Below are 20,757 nucleotides of genomic sequence, written 5' to 3'. Positions count from 1 at the left end.
TTCACTCCCTATGCACTCTGCACTCTTCACTCCCTATGCACTCTGCACTCTTCACTCCCTATGCACTCTGCACTCCCTATGCATTCTGCACTATGCACTCCCTATGCACTCTGCACTGCCTATGCACTCCGCACTCTGCACTCCCTATGCACTCTGCACTCCCTATGCACTCTGCACTCCCTATGCACTCTGCACTCTGCACTCCCTATGCACTCTGCACTCCCTATGCACTCTGCACTCTTCACTCCCTACGCACTCTGCACTCCCTATGCACTCTGCACTCCCTACGCACTCTGCACTCCCTACGCACTCTGCACTCCCTATGCACTCTGCACTCCCTATGCACTCTGCAATCTGCACTCCCTATGCACTCTGCACTCCCTATGCACTCTGCACTCCCTATGCACTCTGCACTCTTCACTCCCTACGCACTTTGCACTCCCTATGCACTCTGCACTCTTCACTCCCTACGCACTTTGCACTCCCTATGCACTCTGCACTCTTCACTCCCTATGCACTCTGCACTCTTCACTCCCTATGCACTCTTCACTCCCTATGCACTCTGCACTCCCTATGCACTCTGCACTCCCTATGCACTCTGCACTCCCTATGCACTCTGCACTCCCTATGCACTCTGCACTCTTCACTCCCTATGCACTCTGCACTCTTCACTTCCTATGCACTCTTCACTCCCTATGCACTCTGCACTCTTCACTCCCTATGCACTCTGCACTCCCTATGCACTCCCTATGCACTCTGCACTCCCTATGCACTCCCTATGCACTCTGCACTGCCTATGCACTCTGCACTATGCACTCCCTATGCACTCTGCACTCCCTATGCGCTCTGCACTCCCTATGCGCTCTGCACTCCCTATGCGCTTTGCACTCCCTATGCGCTCTGCACTCCCTATGCGCTCTGCACTCCCTATGCGCTCTGCACTCCCTATGCGCTCTGCACTCCCTATGCGCTCTGCACTCCCTATGCGCTCTGCACTCCCTATGCGCTCTGCACTCCCTATGCGCTCTGCACTCCCTATGCGCTCTGCACTCCCTATGCGCTCTGCACTCCCTATGCGCTCTGCACTCCCTATGCGCTCTGCACTCCCTATGCGCTCTGCACTCCCTATGCACTCTGCACTCCCTATGCACTCTGCACTCCCTAGCACTCTGCAGTCCCTAGCACTCTGCAGTCCCTAGCACTCTGCACTCCCTAGCACTCCGCACTCCCTAGCACTCTGCACTCCCTAGCACTCTGCACTCCCTAGCACTCTGCACTCCCTAGCACTCCCTAGCACTCTGTACTCCCTAGCACGCCCTAGCACTCTGTACTCCCTAGCACTCTGCACTCCCTAGCACTCGGCACTCCCTAGCACTCCCTAGCACTCTGCACTCGAAAACGGCCACGAGCCAGCCACGAGCCAAACACGAGCCAAATCTGAAATAAAAAAAATAAACGTGTCAGAAACATACTCTGAAAAAAAAAAACGTGTTAGGAGCATACTGTGCAAAAGTAAACATTCACAACACGAGGCATTTCAGAACAAAAGACAACATGAGACGGGGCATTGGAAATAACAACAACTTCAAACTCGCCAACCACTTCGGCCAAAGGCTTTTTCAAAATGACGAAAACATCACGGGACAAAAAAAAAAAATACAGGCCCACAGCCACATGACGTCAGAAAAGAGGCAGGATGAGAAAAACATCGCCGAAACGCCCACGAATCGCCTCGAACGATGACAGGCAGATCTCACTTCCAATGGCTAGCCTCCATTTATGGAGGTAGCCAATGGAAGTGAGAGGCGTGACAAAGCACCATACTCTTTACAAAAGATTTCGCCTGCGCGAACAGCTGCTTGCGCAGCTTTTCGCCAGGTCGAAACCTAAAAATGACTGTGTAAAGGCAATGATAAACCAGTCATCAAGGTTCAGAACCCAACCCACCCACAACAGCACCCCAAACGTGACGGTATGTCCCCTCCCACCCGGTGAAACCCCAAAAAAGGGAAATGTCCGCTTTCCCAGACAAACTGATGTAGGATGCTGTAATAGTAGTACGTAGCAATAAAGAAATCTAACATGCAGAGGGGAGCTCCCATAAAGAGGGGCGCCCGGTGGGCACAAACCCGCTCCCATGACCAACACTGCACTTCCATGCACCCAGGGGGAAAGAAGAGAAGCGTATCCTCTCTCCAAAGGGAGAGACAAGCGGCGTGTGGGGGGGGAGGGGTGCAACGTGAGATGGTAAGTGCACCTGTCCAATATACAAAAGGTGGGCTACAGAATATGCAACAGTGAGAGTCACGCTAATTAAAACCACATAGAGCACTTATCTGAACAGGAACAGCTGGCAAGTACAGAATAGTGTCCAACAGTCCACGAACAGCGAAGCTATGGGAGACAATAAGGAACCTTGTGTGGAATGTATGTGTTCATAGATCTCGTCAAAGACTGCAAAGGACCAGGTGCTTCTGAAAATTCCAAAAATGAGGCTCTGCAGGTGTTCTTATCTCGGTCCACAGCTCTATTAACTTTTAGAATACAGTCAAACCACTTCGGTTCAATAATTAAGCTTCTGTGGGCACATCAGTAATGAAACACTGCAATTGGCACAAATTACTACTTAAGTGTTGCTATGCAATGTATGTTTGTAAAAATTAAAGCAGTACCCAGGAATGATGGCCTCTTCTGGAATGCTGATAGAATTGGAGATATGAGACTCTCGGAAGTCTTTCGATTTTCGGGCATCCATCATAATCATACGAATGTTCTCATCATTCAACATTGAAAACAGCTTTTCAGCAGTAATTGATTTTTCTGATGTGGAAGAGACTGTATGAAAAAAGTGACGATACAAAGCTAGTGAAATACACACCAGAGATAGCACGAAAAGTGACATTTAGAGTGAGTTAAAGTTATTAAATAAGTCCTAGTAGTAGACTGAAAAATGCATGGCAGCAATTCAGTGAAATTAACCATTCTCAACGAAATTTCACAGGGAAGTCACTAGTGTAGGGTCCTTTGCAGTTCAAGTGTGCCAGTTCATTTCTGCATGCCAAATGTGGTGCACTAGGTGCAGTCATTTTACATATCTATGAGATCTGACTATCTGCAAAGGTGTAACATGGAAACAGTTTGTTTAACACACATCACAAATCAAAGGTAACAATGCAAAGTGAAGCACAACTGTATTTTGTTGAACTGGTATGAAAAGGGGCCCATACTAACAAAACAAGCATTATATTGCAGATATTCATATGTGTACAATAGTGTTTACATTATTAAAATGTATACATGCCTGATTCATAAAACTGCGATGCACATTAATACAAGTGAAAAACATGAATATATATATATATATATATATATATATATATATATATATATATATATATATATATATATATATATATATACACACACAAACACTGAAGAAAAAAAATGTTGCAGGACATTATAGTTAGATTCACGTTTTACCCACACAAAACCATAGAAATTCAACAGATGTAGTTACTATATCTAGACGCCTAACGTCAGTTGTAGTTACTATATCTAGTTACTTAACGACGTGCGTGGCAAGGGGTTAACTCTAAAACTACTGAACAGATTTACAGCAAATTAGAAAAAGCACTCTGGACTATGATCTAGCTTTCGGTCAAATTTGGCATAATTCCGTTCCGCAGTTCGGTCTGAAGTCTTGTTAAAAAAATGCAAAATACCCAAGGACACTACACTACATGGGGAAAAAGCATTTAGTTACCCCCATTTTCTTGCCCCCCCCCTTTTAAAAATCACCCAAAACGTTCCACTCAGCACCTAAAGTGAGAGGCAAACTAGTGTGGAAAATTTCGTGAAGATTTATCAAATGGTGCCAAAGCTATTAGCAAAACCCAAAACACTTTGTCTATGTGAAAGGTTGTTTCTACATGTAACTACCTACTGCCAGTGGGAAGGTTGTGTGTGTATATACATATTTGTGAATGAACTGTGAAAACAAATGTAAATGCACAGGTGTCCAGGAAGTAGTGTGGGTGCATGTGAATCTACATCCAAACCCCGGAAGAAGTTTTAATTTTGCCCTGGGCAGGAGTACATTTCTAACCTCAATATGGGAAAAGATCAGTGAAGAGCTGGTGAAACTCCCCTAAAACATGCAAGTTAGTAGGTTTGTACAGACTCAAAAGGGCATTCCTACCCGGGAACTATTGCTTATCGCTACCTCCAGACACCATGCGTAGATCTGCGCAAAGGTTGCAAAATAAGGGAACTGCTAATATTTAAACCCTACTACAGTATCAGCCTTGGCATAATCAGAGAGGCTATTGTCAGAGCTCTTATATAATAAGACTGTTGCCATAAATTGAGGCTACACTACCAGTATCACAAGGGACAAGTGTTTTTTTACAGGGCAAGCTGATTTATGAGGCAGCCTGTCCCATGGACAAGCAGATATTTGATTAAATTCCACACCCCTGAAAAAAATCTTTATATGGAAGCCATGTTATCATGCCTTGCCCTTTGGCTTGGGCGTCCCTTATGTCTTCATGAAAGGGTAGAAAGGATAGGTCATAGGAATACTCCTGTTTCAGCGTATCTTACTTTACATCTGTAAATGTGAGAGTTCAATAGTGATTTTCTACTATTACTTTCTTAAAAATAATAACTCATCCATTAAAAATATGCTCTTTTTTCAGGAGGACTGGACTGAAGCATTGGTGGCCCCTCGCGGAGCCCGCGTTTTCTTTTGCCTCCGATTTATTCAATTTAAATACCTGCACAAGGCATATTACCAAAGACAAGATCTGTGGCGGATGGGTGTTATTGCTTCAACCAGTGTGTCTTCAATGTGGTGTTGCAGAAGGAACTCTTCTCCATACTGTGTGGGTGGAGTTGTGAATCGCTACAGGGTTTTTTGTGAGGGTGACTTCCTATCTTGTACGGGTTCTCTCTTGGGAGATCTTGTTTGACCCTACGTTCCTCCTTTTGAACAGCACTGAGGCGATTGGGAGAAACCACTATAAGCAACATTTTCTATTTTTGTGGCTTACGCTGGACAAAGGGGACATTGCCCAAAAGTAGAAAGCAGATAAGCCACCATTGGTAGGGGTATGGAAGAAAGCAATGTATCACAGGAATGGATTGGAGATTGCCACCTTCCATGCAAGGGGCTGTTCCCAAAAACATTAAAAGATATGGCAGTGAGATCATCAGGGTATAATCCTGGCACCAGTATTCACTGCCACTGCCCGAACTGACATTGAAATACAATCATACAGGGCTGGGCCTTAGGGACGTGAACTCAGATCTACTAATATATTTGATAGGGAGCTTGTTGACTACATGTGGGCTCTTGGGGGCGGTATGGAAATGACTGTGCCTGTTTTCTTTCTTTTTTCCTAATTACTGCTATTATCGAGACATGAGTTGACTATTATTTTGCCTTTATATGCGAGCCGGTCAGGCCTCGATGTGTTCTTCAATGCAAGAAAATCTGATTATATATATATATTCACTGAAAAAAACATAGGTTTCACACATGTTATAGTTAGCTAGGCATTTCGCTCATACAAAACCATTGAAATTCCCCTGTTATAGTTAGTTCAGCTAACTATAACTCGCGCCCCCGCAATGCACTGCTGATGACGTCACATATTACATCACTCAAGACATGGTCAGTGACATCACTCATGACATCTCAAATGACATCACTGATGACATCACTGATGACATCATCCAGTGAATGTCTGTCTTTCTTAAAAATTAAATATTTGTTATATATGTATTTCTAAAGGATGATGGAAGAATAAATGGGTAAATAAGTGTCTAAATGTTTTTTTTGTAAAATTGATTGTATAACTGACTTATTAAATGTGAGTATTGATGTCTATAAGTAAGGAAATATGACAGTGAGAGATTGGAAGAGTTCCTGTACAAATAAGTATGTGTTTCTATAACTAATTGTTTAAGAGAGTAAGTATGTGTACATTTCTGTAGAAATAAATGTAGTGGTGTGTATAGAGCTGTATATGCAAGTAAATGGATGTTTGGTTTATTTGCATGTGTGAGTATATGTGTGAATAACTATGTTTAAGTGTAGGTGTGTAACAGGATGTATAGGTGTATGAGTACATATGATGAGTGAGTACATGTATGAGTGACTATATAGAACTATTTGTGAATGAGTAGATGTGTATGTAGATTTTGGAATTACTGAATAGGTTGTTCTAACTGGTATTGGTATCTCTATTTTTTTGAAAATGTTAGGTTCCATTTTGGAATGTGTGTATCAAAGGTTATATTAGGGTGAGAGGAGGTCTGCCACTCTTTCACAAGGATGTCATCATCAGTGATGTCATCAGCGATGTCATGAGTGATGTCACTGACCATGTCATGAGTGATGTAATATGTGACGTCATCAGCGGTGCATTGCGGGCGCGCAAGTTATAGTTAGCTGAACTAACTATAACGGGGGAATTTCAATGGTTTTGTACGAGTGAAATGCTCAGCTAACTATAACATGTGTGAAACCTATGGTTTTTTCTGTGAATTTCTAAGGTTTTTTCAATACTAATTCCTAACTATAACGAGGCTATAACCTAAGGTTTTTTCAGTGAATTTGCAAGGTTTTTAAATACTAATTCCTAACTGTAAGATACCCAAGTTTTTTTTCAGTGAATATATATATATATATATATATATATATATATATATATATATATATATATATATATATACATACACACACACAGGAAAACTAAACACCCACTTCCCATACAAAGAAATGGAAAGTTTGCATCTCTGCAGCCTCTCTTATTTTTCATCTTATTCATTTTCCGCTCAATCAACACATCATTCACACATACACACAACTACTTGCTGCATACATTAGCTGTGATTATGAACTATTCTTCTATTTCATATACCTATTCAAAGTGCAGGACTTTATCGAACATTTTTATTGTAACAAGTACCCCAGCCGAAGACATTGTAAATTTGCACACTTGCTCCCTTTCTTGGCTGAGATTATCAATTATTCTTCAATCTCATATCCTGATTCAAACTCAAGGCCCTTTATCGAGCCTTTTTGTTGCAACTACTGTTGCAGGAATTCTGCTCCTACACAGAACTGTGCATAAAGACTTAGGACCTCAGTGAATTACAGTGTACCAAAACCCACCTTAGTACCCAAACCCCCTACCAGACTAGCAATCAGTGACTCATTGGTTCTTCGTCCTATAGCAAAAACACCAATGACTAGTCAACCCAGAACATGCGACTTAGATTACCTCAAGTAAGGTAGATAAAAAGACCACTCTTTCGTTATAATCTTACACCAGTCCAAAACAAGGAGTAAATAAAGACATGTGCAAGTTTGAAATGTTTATTTCAATGCCGTAGGTTTAAAATATACCTACATTTCCCCCTCCCTACCTACCAGGTTAGTTTATAACTACAGAAGGTCTCATAGGATTACATAGACGGTCCCATACCTCTGTACTGGGCAGTAGTGGATTACATTGAGTTCTGCACAAATTGTCAGGATACCAATGTTCTCCAACTGTCTCTAATTATGCCTCCACAATGCATTATTAAACACGCCAGTATCAGACGTGGCCACACCTGCATATGTGTTATAGGTCGAAAGTGCGACGATCATTCCAAATAACAGACACAGTATCCAAAATAACCATGATATTCCATGCTCTCACTATACACACTAAACTAGCGAGGCAGTCCAGAAATGTAGCATGACAAATTATTCTCATGTGAAACGAAATACTCAGCCTTTTCTAAACAATATCAAAATTGCGTGTCGTGTGCAAAGCAGAGCAGGAAAGCAAAAATGGCGTTTAAGCTTCTAATGAACCCAAGCTAACTTAACACGGTGTGAGTGCAAGGCTCAGCCCACGACACCCTCCCTAGATAGAACCACGTGATATATAAGTGGGCGAACTAGGAACGCAGAGTCCAAGCCTGAAAAGCAAAGTCAAGTTCCAATTTACATAAAAAATTATTCGCTGTTTGATATAAAACAGTAACTAAATAATAAAGAATAGGTAGAAAAATCAAAGAGTCTTAATCCAACAGCGTATAAGCACAGTATGTAGCAACAGCCTCCTAGAGGAAGTCATTGTTCTCATCTGAAAACATTTCAGCCATCCAATTCAATAGTGAGAATGAACATACATGTTCCTCAACGACTGGAGCCTCTATCTCCATCGGAGGAAAACTCGAGTCATCTTCAAAATAACTGCGTGCCAAGAAGTCATGTGCTGCTGAAAAAACATTCCAACGTCCCATTATTCCATGTATCACTGCTAAGGCCATATTCCCGCCCCCAGAACAGAGCAAGTCATGAACCACTAAGGGGCTCATCAGCTGGTCATAATCCGCGTTGGGAGACACCGTACTGCAGAGACACATATCCAGAGCCCAGTCGAAATCGCAGCTCAGGCAATGGAAGACAGGCTGAATGCATGTGAAAAAGGAGAATCGAAACGATAATCCATAAACTGCACTCAATGTAGCCAGAGGCAGCGCTTCGTAATAACTAAGCATTCGGTTCCGCAGCAGCAACAGCCGGGACATATTGTCGGGTGCTGGAGGATGTGCATCCACATTTAAATAAACAAATTAATAGAAGCACACCGGCAACTAATGCAACTATTAAGGTGAATCCACCAAAGATGCTGGAAAACATCGAATGAAAAAAACACAGAAAAGACAACAATTCTAGTTTGAAAAGAACTCACAAGACCACTGTGAGAAGTTGGCCTGGTATATGATGTTCACTATTCTAGTGAACACCTTGCACCAGTCCAAACAACCCTTAAGGTGATGGTTGTAAGTCAACCTTATAGATCAGCTTTCCTAGTGGTAGCGTGGACAGAACAGTCTTAGGCTAAAAGACTCTTGAGGGCGTGTAAAGCCAGCTGTTTTACCATATGTAAACCCTTGAATATCAAATGAAAGGACACCACAGGATATATATAAAATATATATGTATTTATTTACTAACACACTCCTCTGAACTCTTTATGAGGTCAGAGGCAAAAGCACACAACAAGTTAAACTTAGAAATACTTTAAATAGCAGAATTTACAGTTAGGCCCAAGTGGCGCTTAAAACTATATACTAAGTAAGTGGTATAAGAACCACGACTCGGGGAAAAGGAAAGGTCTAGGGCCTAGAGGATCGCTGAGGCTACCCTATCTGACCCTTAGGTTAGGAGTAGGAGGACCACAGGCGGCGCGTGCAGAGTAAGTACTCTCACACGAGAGGCAATAGAAAGTCAATAGGAACGTAAAAAGGTAAGTAATGAAGTTTTAGGACACTTCCGGTCTAACTAGGATTACACAACTAGCAAAACTGGACACAAGGATAGTCAATCCCTACAGGAACACCGAAGTACTCGCGTTACCTCACCCACGGGCTCCGGGTGCATTGGTGTCAAAGTGTGTCGGGTTTTCTCGTCGTTTCCTATGGAGCGTTGGAAGAAGATGCTGCAGGCGGCCAGGAGGAAGATGTCCGGGTGGATCCAAGGATGGATCGGAGTTGAAGAAGACCTGAAAGCAGAGGGGACAGAGTCTGGGTCACTAGCCAGGGACCGGGTGGAACCAGGAAGGAACCAGATGTCATCGAGGAGCAATCAGGTGCAGATGTGAAGCTTGTCGTTGCAGCCACGCGGACCAGGAGGCATCGAGGACAACCAGGTGCTGGAGAGGAGCGGTCCCACGAAAGTTCTCGCAGATGGAGGGGTCGGCTTCAAGATCGGGGCCAACAAGCCTAAGCAAAGGCAACCCACGCAGGATACACAAAAGGCTTCTGGTGCAGACTAGGAGGGTCTGAGGTACTTCGCCTTTTCAGGGAAGCGAGGGCCAGTCTGGAGCAACCAGACCAGCGATGGATTTTCTCAAGGATCGTCGTTAGAGAGCTACTAGCCAACGGGCCAGCAACCGGACAACGCATCGAGCAGAACACAAGCAGAAGGGCCCCACGCAGATCTCGTGGAGTGTGGAGGGTTGGTCTTGGGTGCAGGTGGAGCTCGGTGTCGGGGTGTCTCAGTCCCCAGGACACAGCTTCGAGGATGCCTCAGGAGCTGCGCTGTTAGCAAGTTGAAGACTTTCCAAGTTGCCTGCTTCCACGAATTCCGACGCCTTCCACGGAGCTCAGCTGTGCTGGAGTCGTGCAGTGGGGTCAGAGGAGTCCAGGAATCGAGGTCTTGTCAGGCTCTGTGCTCGGGTTCCGGCGGGAACGGGGACAAAGCAAGCCGTCGAGTTGCTGGATGGTGCCTGGTTGCCCAGGGTGGTCACTCCTTGGCCACAAGGGAGATTCTTCAGTCTTCAGCTTCAGTTGAACGTCGAAGGGTCCAGAGTTTCGTCTTCAGTTCGATTCCAGGATTAATCTAAAGTCTCCTGGGTCAGCTCCTACCTTTATACAACTAAAGGGGGCTGGTTTACTCACTAGGTCCCTCCTATGGGTGAGGCCAGGAAGGGGGGTGGTTACACCCCCTTTCCTTTGTGCAGTTTCGCGCCAGAACTGGGGCTGGAGTGCCCCAGCAACCGGTTTGAACTGGGGTATGCATGGAGCACCTAGTGTGCCCCAGGCATGTCTCATTCTATTCAGCCCTCCCTGTCCCAATACACAAAATCCTGTCTGGGGTGGTGCTCGCACCTCTCCAGGCAGGAAACCTACTGTCCAGGCCTCCCTCGCTGGAAGGACTCCCAGCAGCAGGAGGTCAGACTTGTGTCTGTGGCAGCAACATCCATTTTGTGATGCTGGGGCTCTGGTTAACTTCAACCGGGTTAGTCAGCAACAACATGTCTTCTCCCTCTAGAAGGGTGGAATGCTACCCCCGTCGCCAGAATTGGCGAGGGGGTAGTATTCCAAAGCGTATGACACCTTACACGACATGTTTAGATAAAGCCAAACCAAAGTTAGCATTCAACCGCGAGGATTATAATGCACTTAAGAGTATATGGTATGGCAATATCATAGAACAGCTATAAGGACATGGTTCCGAAAGCTGCAGACAGGCTCAGCTCATGCTAGAGCACCATCTCACACATAACCAAGCACTCTGCCTCCAGGATTGTTAAGGCCTGTCATAGGAGTGGTCATAGGAGAGACTTATAGGTTACTGTGTGTCTATTTATAAGGGTAGATATAGGAATACTATACCTAAGCAAGGGGTGATTACACGACCTTGGCCCAGCTGAGTGATCAGCCAGTTGTGTCAGTTTGAGTGGCCAGCCAGGGGTGGCATAATACATGCTGCAGCCCCTGTTAGGCCTTGGTTACAGCTATGCCCCGAGTACCTAGGGTACATTTCTACAGGGGCTGATAAGGTGAACCAATTCCCAATTGTGGTTGTACCTAGAGTACATGGTGAATTTAGAGAGAGTCCATCTGGGCTGTGGGTCTGATTAGCAGGCCCACAGCCACATCTAAGTCGAAAACCAGTAAAGCACAAGCAAAAAGTGGGGGTGACCATAGGAAGCAGACCCTACTCTCCTACACAACCCCCCCCCCCACCCAAACTTAGGGACGTTAAACTAACCTTGACCAGTTGAGTCTTCATGTTCTTAGTGGAAATATCTGGAGAGTCCATCTGCATTGGCATGGTCAGTCCCAGGTCTATGTTCAACTGTAAAGTCCATCTCCTGTAGGGAAATGGACCACCTAAGAAGTTTGGGATTTTCACCCTTCTGATCATCTCATCTGATTTAACCATAGGAGGGGATTGTGGTCTGTCTGAATCTTGAAGTGAGTGCCAAACAAGTATGGCCTCAGCTTTTTCAGGGCCCAAACCACAGCAAAGGCCTCCCTCTCTATAGCTGACCAACGTTTCTCTCTAGGGGTCAGCCTTCTGCTTATGAAAGCAATGGGCTGGTCTTGACCATCTATATTCAGTTGTAAAAGTACAGCTCCCACACCCAACTCAGAAGCATCTGTTTTGACTATGAACTCTTTGGAGTAATCTGGACTTTTCAGAATAGGTGCAGTACACATGGCATGCTTCAGGTCATCAAATGCCTTTTGACAGCTAACTGTCCACTGAACTTTCTTTGGCATCTTTTTGGAAGTTAAATCATTCAGTGGTGTCACAATGGACCCATAGTTTTTTCACAAACTTCCTGTAGCACCCAGACAGGCCCAAGAAAGCTCTGACCTGTGTGACAGAGTGACAGACCTCCTTTCACTGTAATGTAACCTTTGAAACACATATTCAAAAATAAAAACTAACATTTTCAAAAAAATGGAGATACCCATACCAGTTACAACAACCAATTCAGTAATTCTACCATCTATATACACATCCACTCATTCACCAACAGTTCTATATAGTCACTCATACATATACTCACTCATCATATGTAGTGATACACCTATACATCCTGTTACACGCCGACAGTTATCCAAAAGTTACTCACACACATACTCACACATGCAAATAAACTATTGAACATCCATTTATTTGTATATACAGCTATACACACACTACCACTTTACTTCTAAGGAAACTTATACATACTTACTCTCTTAAACAATCACTTATAGAAACACATACTAATTTAAACAGGAACTCTTACAATCCCTCACTCTCACATATACTCACTTATATACATCAATATTCACATATACTACATTAAAACATATGTATTTACTGATAAAGACACTAGTGAGACAGTCATTCACTCACTAACACACACATATACACACTCATCCACCCATACAGTCCTGCACATATGCTGTCTTAATAACACATACAAAGAGAGAGTCAGTCATTCATGCATGTATGTGCTAAGTAATACCCCCACCAAACCATACAAAGACTCATACTGATACTAAGAAAAACATCTAATAACCCATATACATACACATGTAGCTACTCACTGACCCATGCAGCCACTTATACACAAAGTGAAACACTAATACATACATTTAAATATTTAAACATTACTCTCTAATATATGTATTCACTAAGATACACTTAATAAACCAGTTAACAAATCAATTTTTTTTTTAAAAACATCCATGTAAACACTTATTTAAACATTTATTCTTCCATCAACTTTTACATATACATATATAACACATATTCATTTTTCAGAAAGACACACATTCACTGGATGGTGTCATCAGTGATGTCATGAGTGATGTCACTGACCATGTCATGAGTGATGTAATAGTGAGTCCAACTAACTATAACGTGGGAATTTCAATGGTTTTATGCGAGTAAAACTTCCAGCTAACTATAACTGGTGTAAAACCTATGGTTTTTTCAGTGAATTTAATAGGTTTTTTTAATGCTAATTCCTAACTATAACTGGTGTGAAACCTATGGTTTTTCAGTGAATTTCATAGGTTTTTTAATAGCAAATCTTTATAGGTATAAAAATAATAGATTTTAAAACGAATTTTATATTGTATGATTATGTCAATTTTTTGTATTTTTTTTATTTTTAACCTCGGGGCGCTCCCGGGGCGCGTACCGGTGAACGCACGGGTAAGCGCAATGTTACGGCGCGTACGGGGGAGCGTCCCGTTAGCGCTTTTCTCGCGAACGAAAACAACATCGTGACGTTTCGCGTAGCCGCGTGATTCGTCATATGACGCACTGTGTAAGCGCACCCGGAAGTACGCGAGCGCATACGATCGCGCAACGTCCTGACGCGCTTTCGATTCGCGCCCCGGGGCGCGTAGCGTAAGCGCGTCGGGTCATGTGATCTGAAAATAACACTTTTCATTGGTGCAGATCAGTTTTGGTTTCCAAATGATGAAAGCCCGGATCATGTGACTTGAAAATAACACTTTTCATTGGTTCCTAACTTTTTTTTTTTTTACAAAGACTGAAATCCCCACCCATTTCCTTCACTTCTTGTTTCACTTATGTAAGTGCAAGACCTGCTCTTGGCACCTGTGTCATATTTACTTCTATTATCATGGCTGCAAGAGCATCAGCAGCAGTGATGAGACTGAGGATTTCATTGATGAGGAGGTTCCTAAACGAACTGTGAAGGAACATTTCATTTGGAAATTTTTCAAAATTCCAGAGGGGGAGAAGAAGGTAAATGCTCCAAAGGTGGAGTGTCAAATATGCCACACCATCTTATCGAGAGGAAATCCCAGAAAAAAATACAGCTTCGGGAACTGGACGATGATACGCCACGTGTCAAGGAAACATCCCCAGAACTATGCACGGGAGAGTGTCAGGGCTCTGGCACTAGAGGCTCCCAGGGATGGTGGCTCTACTTCTACCGGTGGAGCAACACCTTCTGTGCGTCGGCGTGAGCAGGAGATGATACCAAATATTCAGCCTGCTTTTAATCAGGCTATATTAAAATGCCGAAAATGTGACCATCTTCTTTGCTATGGGGAGCAAAGTGTCACACTCATGGTTCGAGCTCTCGAGAACCACCGCTGCTATCCCCAGGCCTAATTTTGTTTGTTTTTTTGGCTCCTGTTGAGCGGTTTCCAGTTCCCTGTTTTTGTTTTTGATTAAAAAAAAGAAGAAAAACAAAAGTTCTTTTCAGAGCTACCTCCAATTCTCATCAAAGAGCTGTGTTCTTAAAAAAATTAAAAAGAACTCCCTCCAATGTATTAAAAAATGCTACATTTGTAAAGAAGTCTGTCATTATTTTTTCTCCAGGGTACGCTCCCCGGTGCGCGTACCGGGCGCTCCCCCCGCGGAAATCGAAAAAAAAGTAAAAAATGTTTTTTACCCGAGGGACCCTTTTATGGCCCCCACATCAAACCTAGGGGTCAGGGGGGGGTCTACCCTGCCCCCTTTTGATTATTTCCCCCTTTGTTTTTACCACCTCTTGTGTCTCGATCCTACCGAGACACAAGATGGCGGCCGCTCCGGACTGTTTCGAATGTTTACAGACACCCGAGAGCCAATCAGCTTTCCTTGCGCAAGTCGCGTGGCGCGCCCGGAACGCTCCCCGGGGCGCGGCTATAGATATATACATTTTTTTGAACCTAAATTACTCAAAATCCTCTGGAGCACATATCTTGAGACATAGCAAAGGCACATCGGGCTACCAGTCCCTACAATTTTGCCAAGTTTGGTGAAAATCCATTCAGCCGTTCGGGCTAAAAGTGAGTCCAACCGCCCTACGGAAATTAACATGGGGAAAACACGTTTTGGGACCCCTCTTTTATCTCGGCCCCCGCTTGACGGATCCCCCCCATACTTTCAGGGAAGGACCGGAGCGCCGCGAGGCAAAGTTAAGGAAAATTTCAGGCAGATTCCTCAACCGGCGCCAAAGTTATTCCCAATAGAATGTTGCGATTTCCCTATGGAAAACAATCCTAACTATAACTACCTACTGGCGACTGCCAGTAGGTATATAGGTGTGTGTGTATATATAGGTGTGTGTGTATATATATATATATATATATATATATATATATATATATATATATATATATATATATATATATATATATATATATATATATATATATATATATATATATATATATATATATATATACCTTATATATTTATATAGATATATGCTCCATAGTCCACCTTAAGGCGCATGTGCACTCTTCACAACGGGTTGCATGCACGCACGGAGGTGGATCCATGCCAAATATCAACGCTCCAGTTTCAAAGAAACTTGCTGCACTGATTTCATTGGTCCCTGCACAGAAACAGGAGAGAGGATTAGACCAATGAAGATCCAGGTATGAAATTAAAAGCACAATCATGCCAGTGACGTTTTATTTATAAAGCAAGCAGAAAAAGGCATACAGCCAAAACGCGTCCTTGCAAATAAAATTAATTTAAAAGGGACCCCATGAGTGCAGCAAGTTTCTTTGAAACCGGAGCGCTGATATATATACATATAAGATATATATATAAAAGATATATATATTCACTGAAAAAAACATAGGTTTTACAGACGTTATAGTTAGGAATTACCATTTAAAAAACCTTTGAAATGCACCAAAAAAAACATAGGTTTCAGGGACGTTATAGTTAGTTGGGCATTTGACTCTCATAAAACCAGAGAAATGTGCCTGTTATAGTTAGTTGAGCTAACTATAACTTGCACGCCTGCAATGCACTGCAGATGATGTCACATATTACATCACTCATGACATGGTCAGTGACATCACTGATGACATCTCAAATGACATCACTAATGACATCACACATGACATCATCCAATGAATGTGTGTTTCTGTAAAGTTTAAATATTTTTCATATATATCTATGCTAAGGTGAATTGAAGAATGAATGCATTTACAAGTGCCTAAAGGGATTATTTAGTAGGTGCCTGACGGACTGTATAAGTGAGTGATTGAACGTGTCTTACAGAATGCATGGGTTAGTGGCTAAACTGTTTGAAAGTCTGTATTAGTCTCTCAGATGGTGTGTAAGCAACTGCATGGGTTGCTGAATAGCTACACGAGTGTCTATATGGGTTATTGATTTGTTGTCTGAGTATCTGTATGGGTCCCTGAGTGTCTGTGTGGGTGGGTGGGGGTGCATGAGTCTGTGCATAGATGTCTGAGTGGGTGATTCACTGGTTGTATGGATTAAAAAGTGCATCTGGGAAAGGCTGTATGGGTGGGTTAGTGTGTGTATGCGTGTAGTGGTGAGTGAATGAATGTCTCAGTGGTATATCTGTAACTAACTACATATGTTTTAAGGCACTATATGTGAGTGTTGGAGTACATAAATTAGTATACGTGAGAATAAGTTATTTGAAGAGTGGGTGTATAAATGTCTGCTTCTATCAGTGATTGTATAACACAGTAAATATGTCTTAGTATCTGTATACTGTATACCAAGTGATGTGGTATGTCTGTAAATAACGGAGTTGGTGTATATAACTGTATACATGAGCAAATGGGTAATGGATGGTTCTTTGCATTATGATATGCTATGATATGATAAAAAGTATTTATACAGCGCACGTACACCAACGGTTTCTTGGCGCTTCAAGGACGGGCTGGGGACATGCAGGAAAGTGTGAGACAATCAACTGTAGGCTTGGGAAAAGAGCAGGGTCATCAGAGCCCTCCTGAATTGAGGATAGGAGGATATTGAACGAAGAGTTGGGGGAAGGGAGTTCCAGAAGAGTGGGGCCTGGGAAGAAAATCGCAGGCCACCGTGTTTCCTGCATCTGAAGGTGCATGTAGACAATAGGTTAGAACCCGAGGATCGAAGGACACGGGAAGGAACACAACGGTGGATCCGAGAGGCAATGAAGGCAGGACCTTGCAGGGAGAGTGCCTTGTGGATCAGGCAGCCTAGTTTGAAAAAACTGCGCTGGGCCACCGGGAGCCAGTGGAGGTTCCTAAGAAGGTGTGGTGTGACTAGACGTGGGCTGGCCTAAAACAAGTCTAGCAGCTTGGTTCTGGATAAGTTGGAGTTGGTGCATTTGGTACCTAGGTATTCCTACATACGGTGCATTCGCGTAGTCAACCCGAGAGATGACCAATCCTAGAATGACCTGAACAAGAGCATCATGGGAAAGAAATCTGCTGATTTTCCTGATGCGACGTAAGTGGAATATGCAGACCGATACCACTGATTTGATTTGGGCCCTCATGGAAAGGTCACTGCTAATAGTTACTCCGAGACTTTTTACAGAGTTGACGGGGGATGGAGGACAGCCCAGGGAATGTGGCCAGAAGTTGGTATTCCAAGGGTTTCCTGGGGGCTGGGGGTTGACTAGGTGTGTGAGTCACTCTATGGATGAGTGGCAGAGTGTGACTGCATGTATAGATGTATGAGAGTATAGTCCTATATTGATGAGTAACTACATGTATAAGTGACTGGATGTGTGTGTAGACCTAGGAGATAGGAAATGGTATGTAGCATTTGGCATTCTAGTGTGTATGGTTTAAAAAATAGTAGTCTGCATTTTAGAATGGGTGTATCAAAGTTTATCAGTATGTGCATCAGATTATCACGTGGATAATGTCATGAGTGATGTCATGAGTGATGTCATCAGTGATGTCCCTGACCATGTCATGAGTGATGTAATATGTGACATCATCAGCAGTGCATTGCGGGCGCGCGAGTTATAGTTAGCTCAACTAACTATACAGGCAAATTTCTCTGGTTTTATACGAGTCAAATGTCCAACTAACTATAACGTCCCTGAAACCTATGGTTTTTTGCTCCCGCTCCCGGCGAAGGTCATCGAAAAGGCCGTCAACAAACAACTGACCAGCTTCCTTGAAGAGAACAACATCCTGGACCCATCCCAGTCAGGGTTCCGCAGCAACCACAGCACTGAAACTGCCCTTATCGCCGCCACTGACGGCATCGGGATCATGCTCGACAACGGAGAAACTGCAGCCTTCTTCCGCCTGGATCTGTCAGCCGCTTTTGACACAGTCTGCCACAGCACACTAAGAGCATGCCTCCACGACACCGGAATCCAAGAGAAGGTCCTGGACTGGACTACCTCCTTCCTCACTGGGCGAACCCAGAGCATTCGCCTCCCCCCTGTCGCTCCCAAGCCACTGATATCATCTCAGCCCAACGTTGTTCAATCCCACGTCGTCTGACAGCACGACCTAAACATCATCTCCTACGCCGACGACACCCAGCTGATCTTCTCGCTCACCAAGGACCCCCACACCGCCAAAACCAACCTCCTCGAAGGAATAAAGGCCGTCGCCGACTGGATGAAGAACAGCTGACTGAAGCTGAACTCGGACAAGACGGAGGTCCTTATCCTCGGCTCCACCCCCTAGGCCTGGGACGACTCCTGGTGGCTGACGGCACTAGGAGCACACCCACACCCACCAACTACGCACGAAACCTAGGGGTCATGCTCGACTCCACACTCTCCATGACAAAGCAGGTCAACGCCGTCTCCTCCTCCTGCTTCAACACCCTCCGCATGCTTTGCAGAATATTCAAGTGGATCCCCACCGAAACTAGAAGGACGGTCACCCAGGCCCTCGTCCGCAGCAGACTGGACTACGGCAAAGCACTCTACGCAGGAGCCCCGGCCAAACTCTTGAAACGACTCCAATGCATCCAGAACGCCTCTGCCTGCCTGATCCTGGACATCCGCCGCCGCAGCCATTTCACACCCCACCTGAAAGACCTGCACTGGCTCCCCATCAACAAGAGGATAACCTTCAAACTCCTCACCCACGCACACAAGGCACTCCACGACACCCGACCAGCGTACCTCAACAGACGACTCAGCCTCTACATCCCCCGCCCGCCAGCTCCGCTCTGTAGACCACGCCCTCGCCACCATCTCCCGCATCCGAAGAGTGACCGCCGGCGGCAGATCATTCTCCCGCCTCGCCGCCAAGACATGGAACATCCTACCCATCCACCTACGGCTGACTGAAGACCTTCTAACCTTTAGGAGACTCCTCAAGACCTGGCTCTTCAAACAGTAGCAACATCCCCCCCTAGCGCCTTGAAACCCTCACTGGTGTATAGTGCGCTTTACAAATGCTATGATTGATTGATTGATTGATTTTAGTGAATTTCAAAGGTCTTTTAAATGCTAATTCCTAACTGTAATGTCTGTAAAACCTATGGTTTTTTTCAGTGAATTTCGAAGGTTTTTTAAAAGTTAATTTCATATTTTAATGTTTATAAAACCTTTATTTTTTCTAAAATGTTTGTAATATTTTGGAACTCTATTATCCTTCTTTTTTTAACTTTAAAATTATGTAATGTTTTATATCTTCCCCCAAAAATATGTCTATATATTTTTTTTTTTAGAAAACTGCAGTCCCATACCGGTATGGTGTTGTGCCGGGTACGGCATTCCCTCATTTTTTTTTGTCTCAAAACTAGATCTAAATAACTTTAAACTGTATGAGAGCAAGAGATAATCAAAAATATTTTAAACATTTATAGATTTCTAACTGTAATAAACTTCTGTTATGATAAGGAAAATGCTACTTACCAGTATGCATCTGTTCTTGGCATGTAGAGTTGTAGAGTTACAAACTGTGCATAGATCGCCACCTAGTGTTGGGCCCGGATGTTTGCAGTTTGTTGTTGTCCTGAAAAGTTTTTGGGAAGTCACGAGATAGGGGACTCCTCCTTTGGACCACATTGCGCATGGGCATCGGCTCCATCCTCAGATAGTTTATCGCCATTAGGGAAATGACGGAGCTTTGCAAGAAAAGGAAGGATGCCCATGTAATCAGTATCTAATTAAGATAATACTGGAATAGACAAGGGTAGCCGGGGAGGCGGGTGGGCGTGTGTAACTCTGCAGCTCTACATGCAAAGAACAGATGCATACTGGTAAGTAGCATTTTCCGTTCGAGGCATATGAGCTGCAGATTACACACTGTGCATAGTTTGTATAGCAGTACTCACTCTTAGCAGCGACCAGCCCTATCTGTTGCAGTAGTTTGAAATAATGTTTTGAGAACAGCCTGGCCCACATTAGCTTGTTGTTTGGTTTGCACATGGTCTTTAGGAGGAACAGATAACGTACGTTTTGCTTTGTGGTAACAAATTTGTATGCATTTCACAATCCATCTAACTATCCCAGACTTTGAAATGGGATTACCCTTGTGCGGTGGTGAGAAAGACACAAACAGTTGTTTTGTCTTACGAAAGGGTTGTGTTCTCTCGATGTAGTATAGCAATGCTCTTTTGACATCTAGGGTATGAAGAGCTCTTTTGGCTACTGTCTGTGGCTGTGAAAAGAATACGGGCAGTTCCACAGATTGATTGAGGTGGAAGGGGGAAATGACTTTAGGCAGGAATTTTGGATTAGTACGTAGAAC

At 43.8% G+C, this 20,757-nt stretch overlaps 1 protein-coding gene across 1 annotated transcript in view; it reads right to left on the bottom strand.

Annotated features, from left to right (window-relative positions):
* Window positions 1-20,757, bottom strand: part of USP8 (ubiquitin specific peptidase 8) — a 627,337-nt gene that overhangs the window by 441,959 nt on the left and 164,621 nt on the right. The window contains exon 6 of the mRNA XM_078684757.1: window positions 2,673-2,835. Within this exon, the coding sequence (XP_078540883.1) occupies window positions 2,673-2,835 (163 nt within the window). The remainder of the gene's footprint in view (window positions 1-2,672; window positions 2,836-20,757) is intronic.

This window comes from Lissotriton helveticus, chromosome 3_2 (genome assembly GCF_964261635.1).
Source record: "Lissotriton helveticus chromosome 3_2, aLisHel1.1, whole genome shotgun sequence".
In the NCBI taxonomy this organism is placed as follows: Eukaryota; Metazoa; Chordata; class Amphibia; order Caudata; family Salamandridae; genus Lissotriton; species Lissotriton helveticus.
The sequence above is the reverse complement of the archived record's forward strand: the minus strand, read 5'-3'. Positions and strand labels throughout refer to the sequence as shown.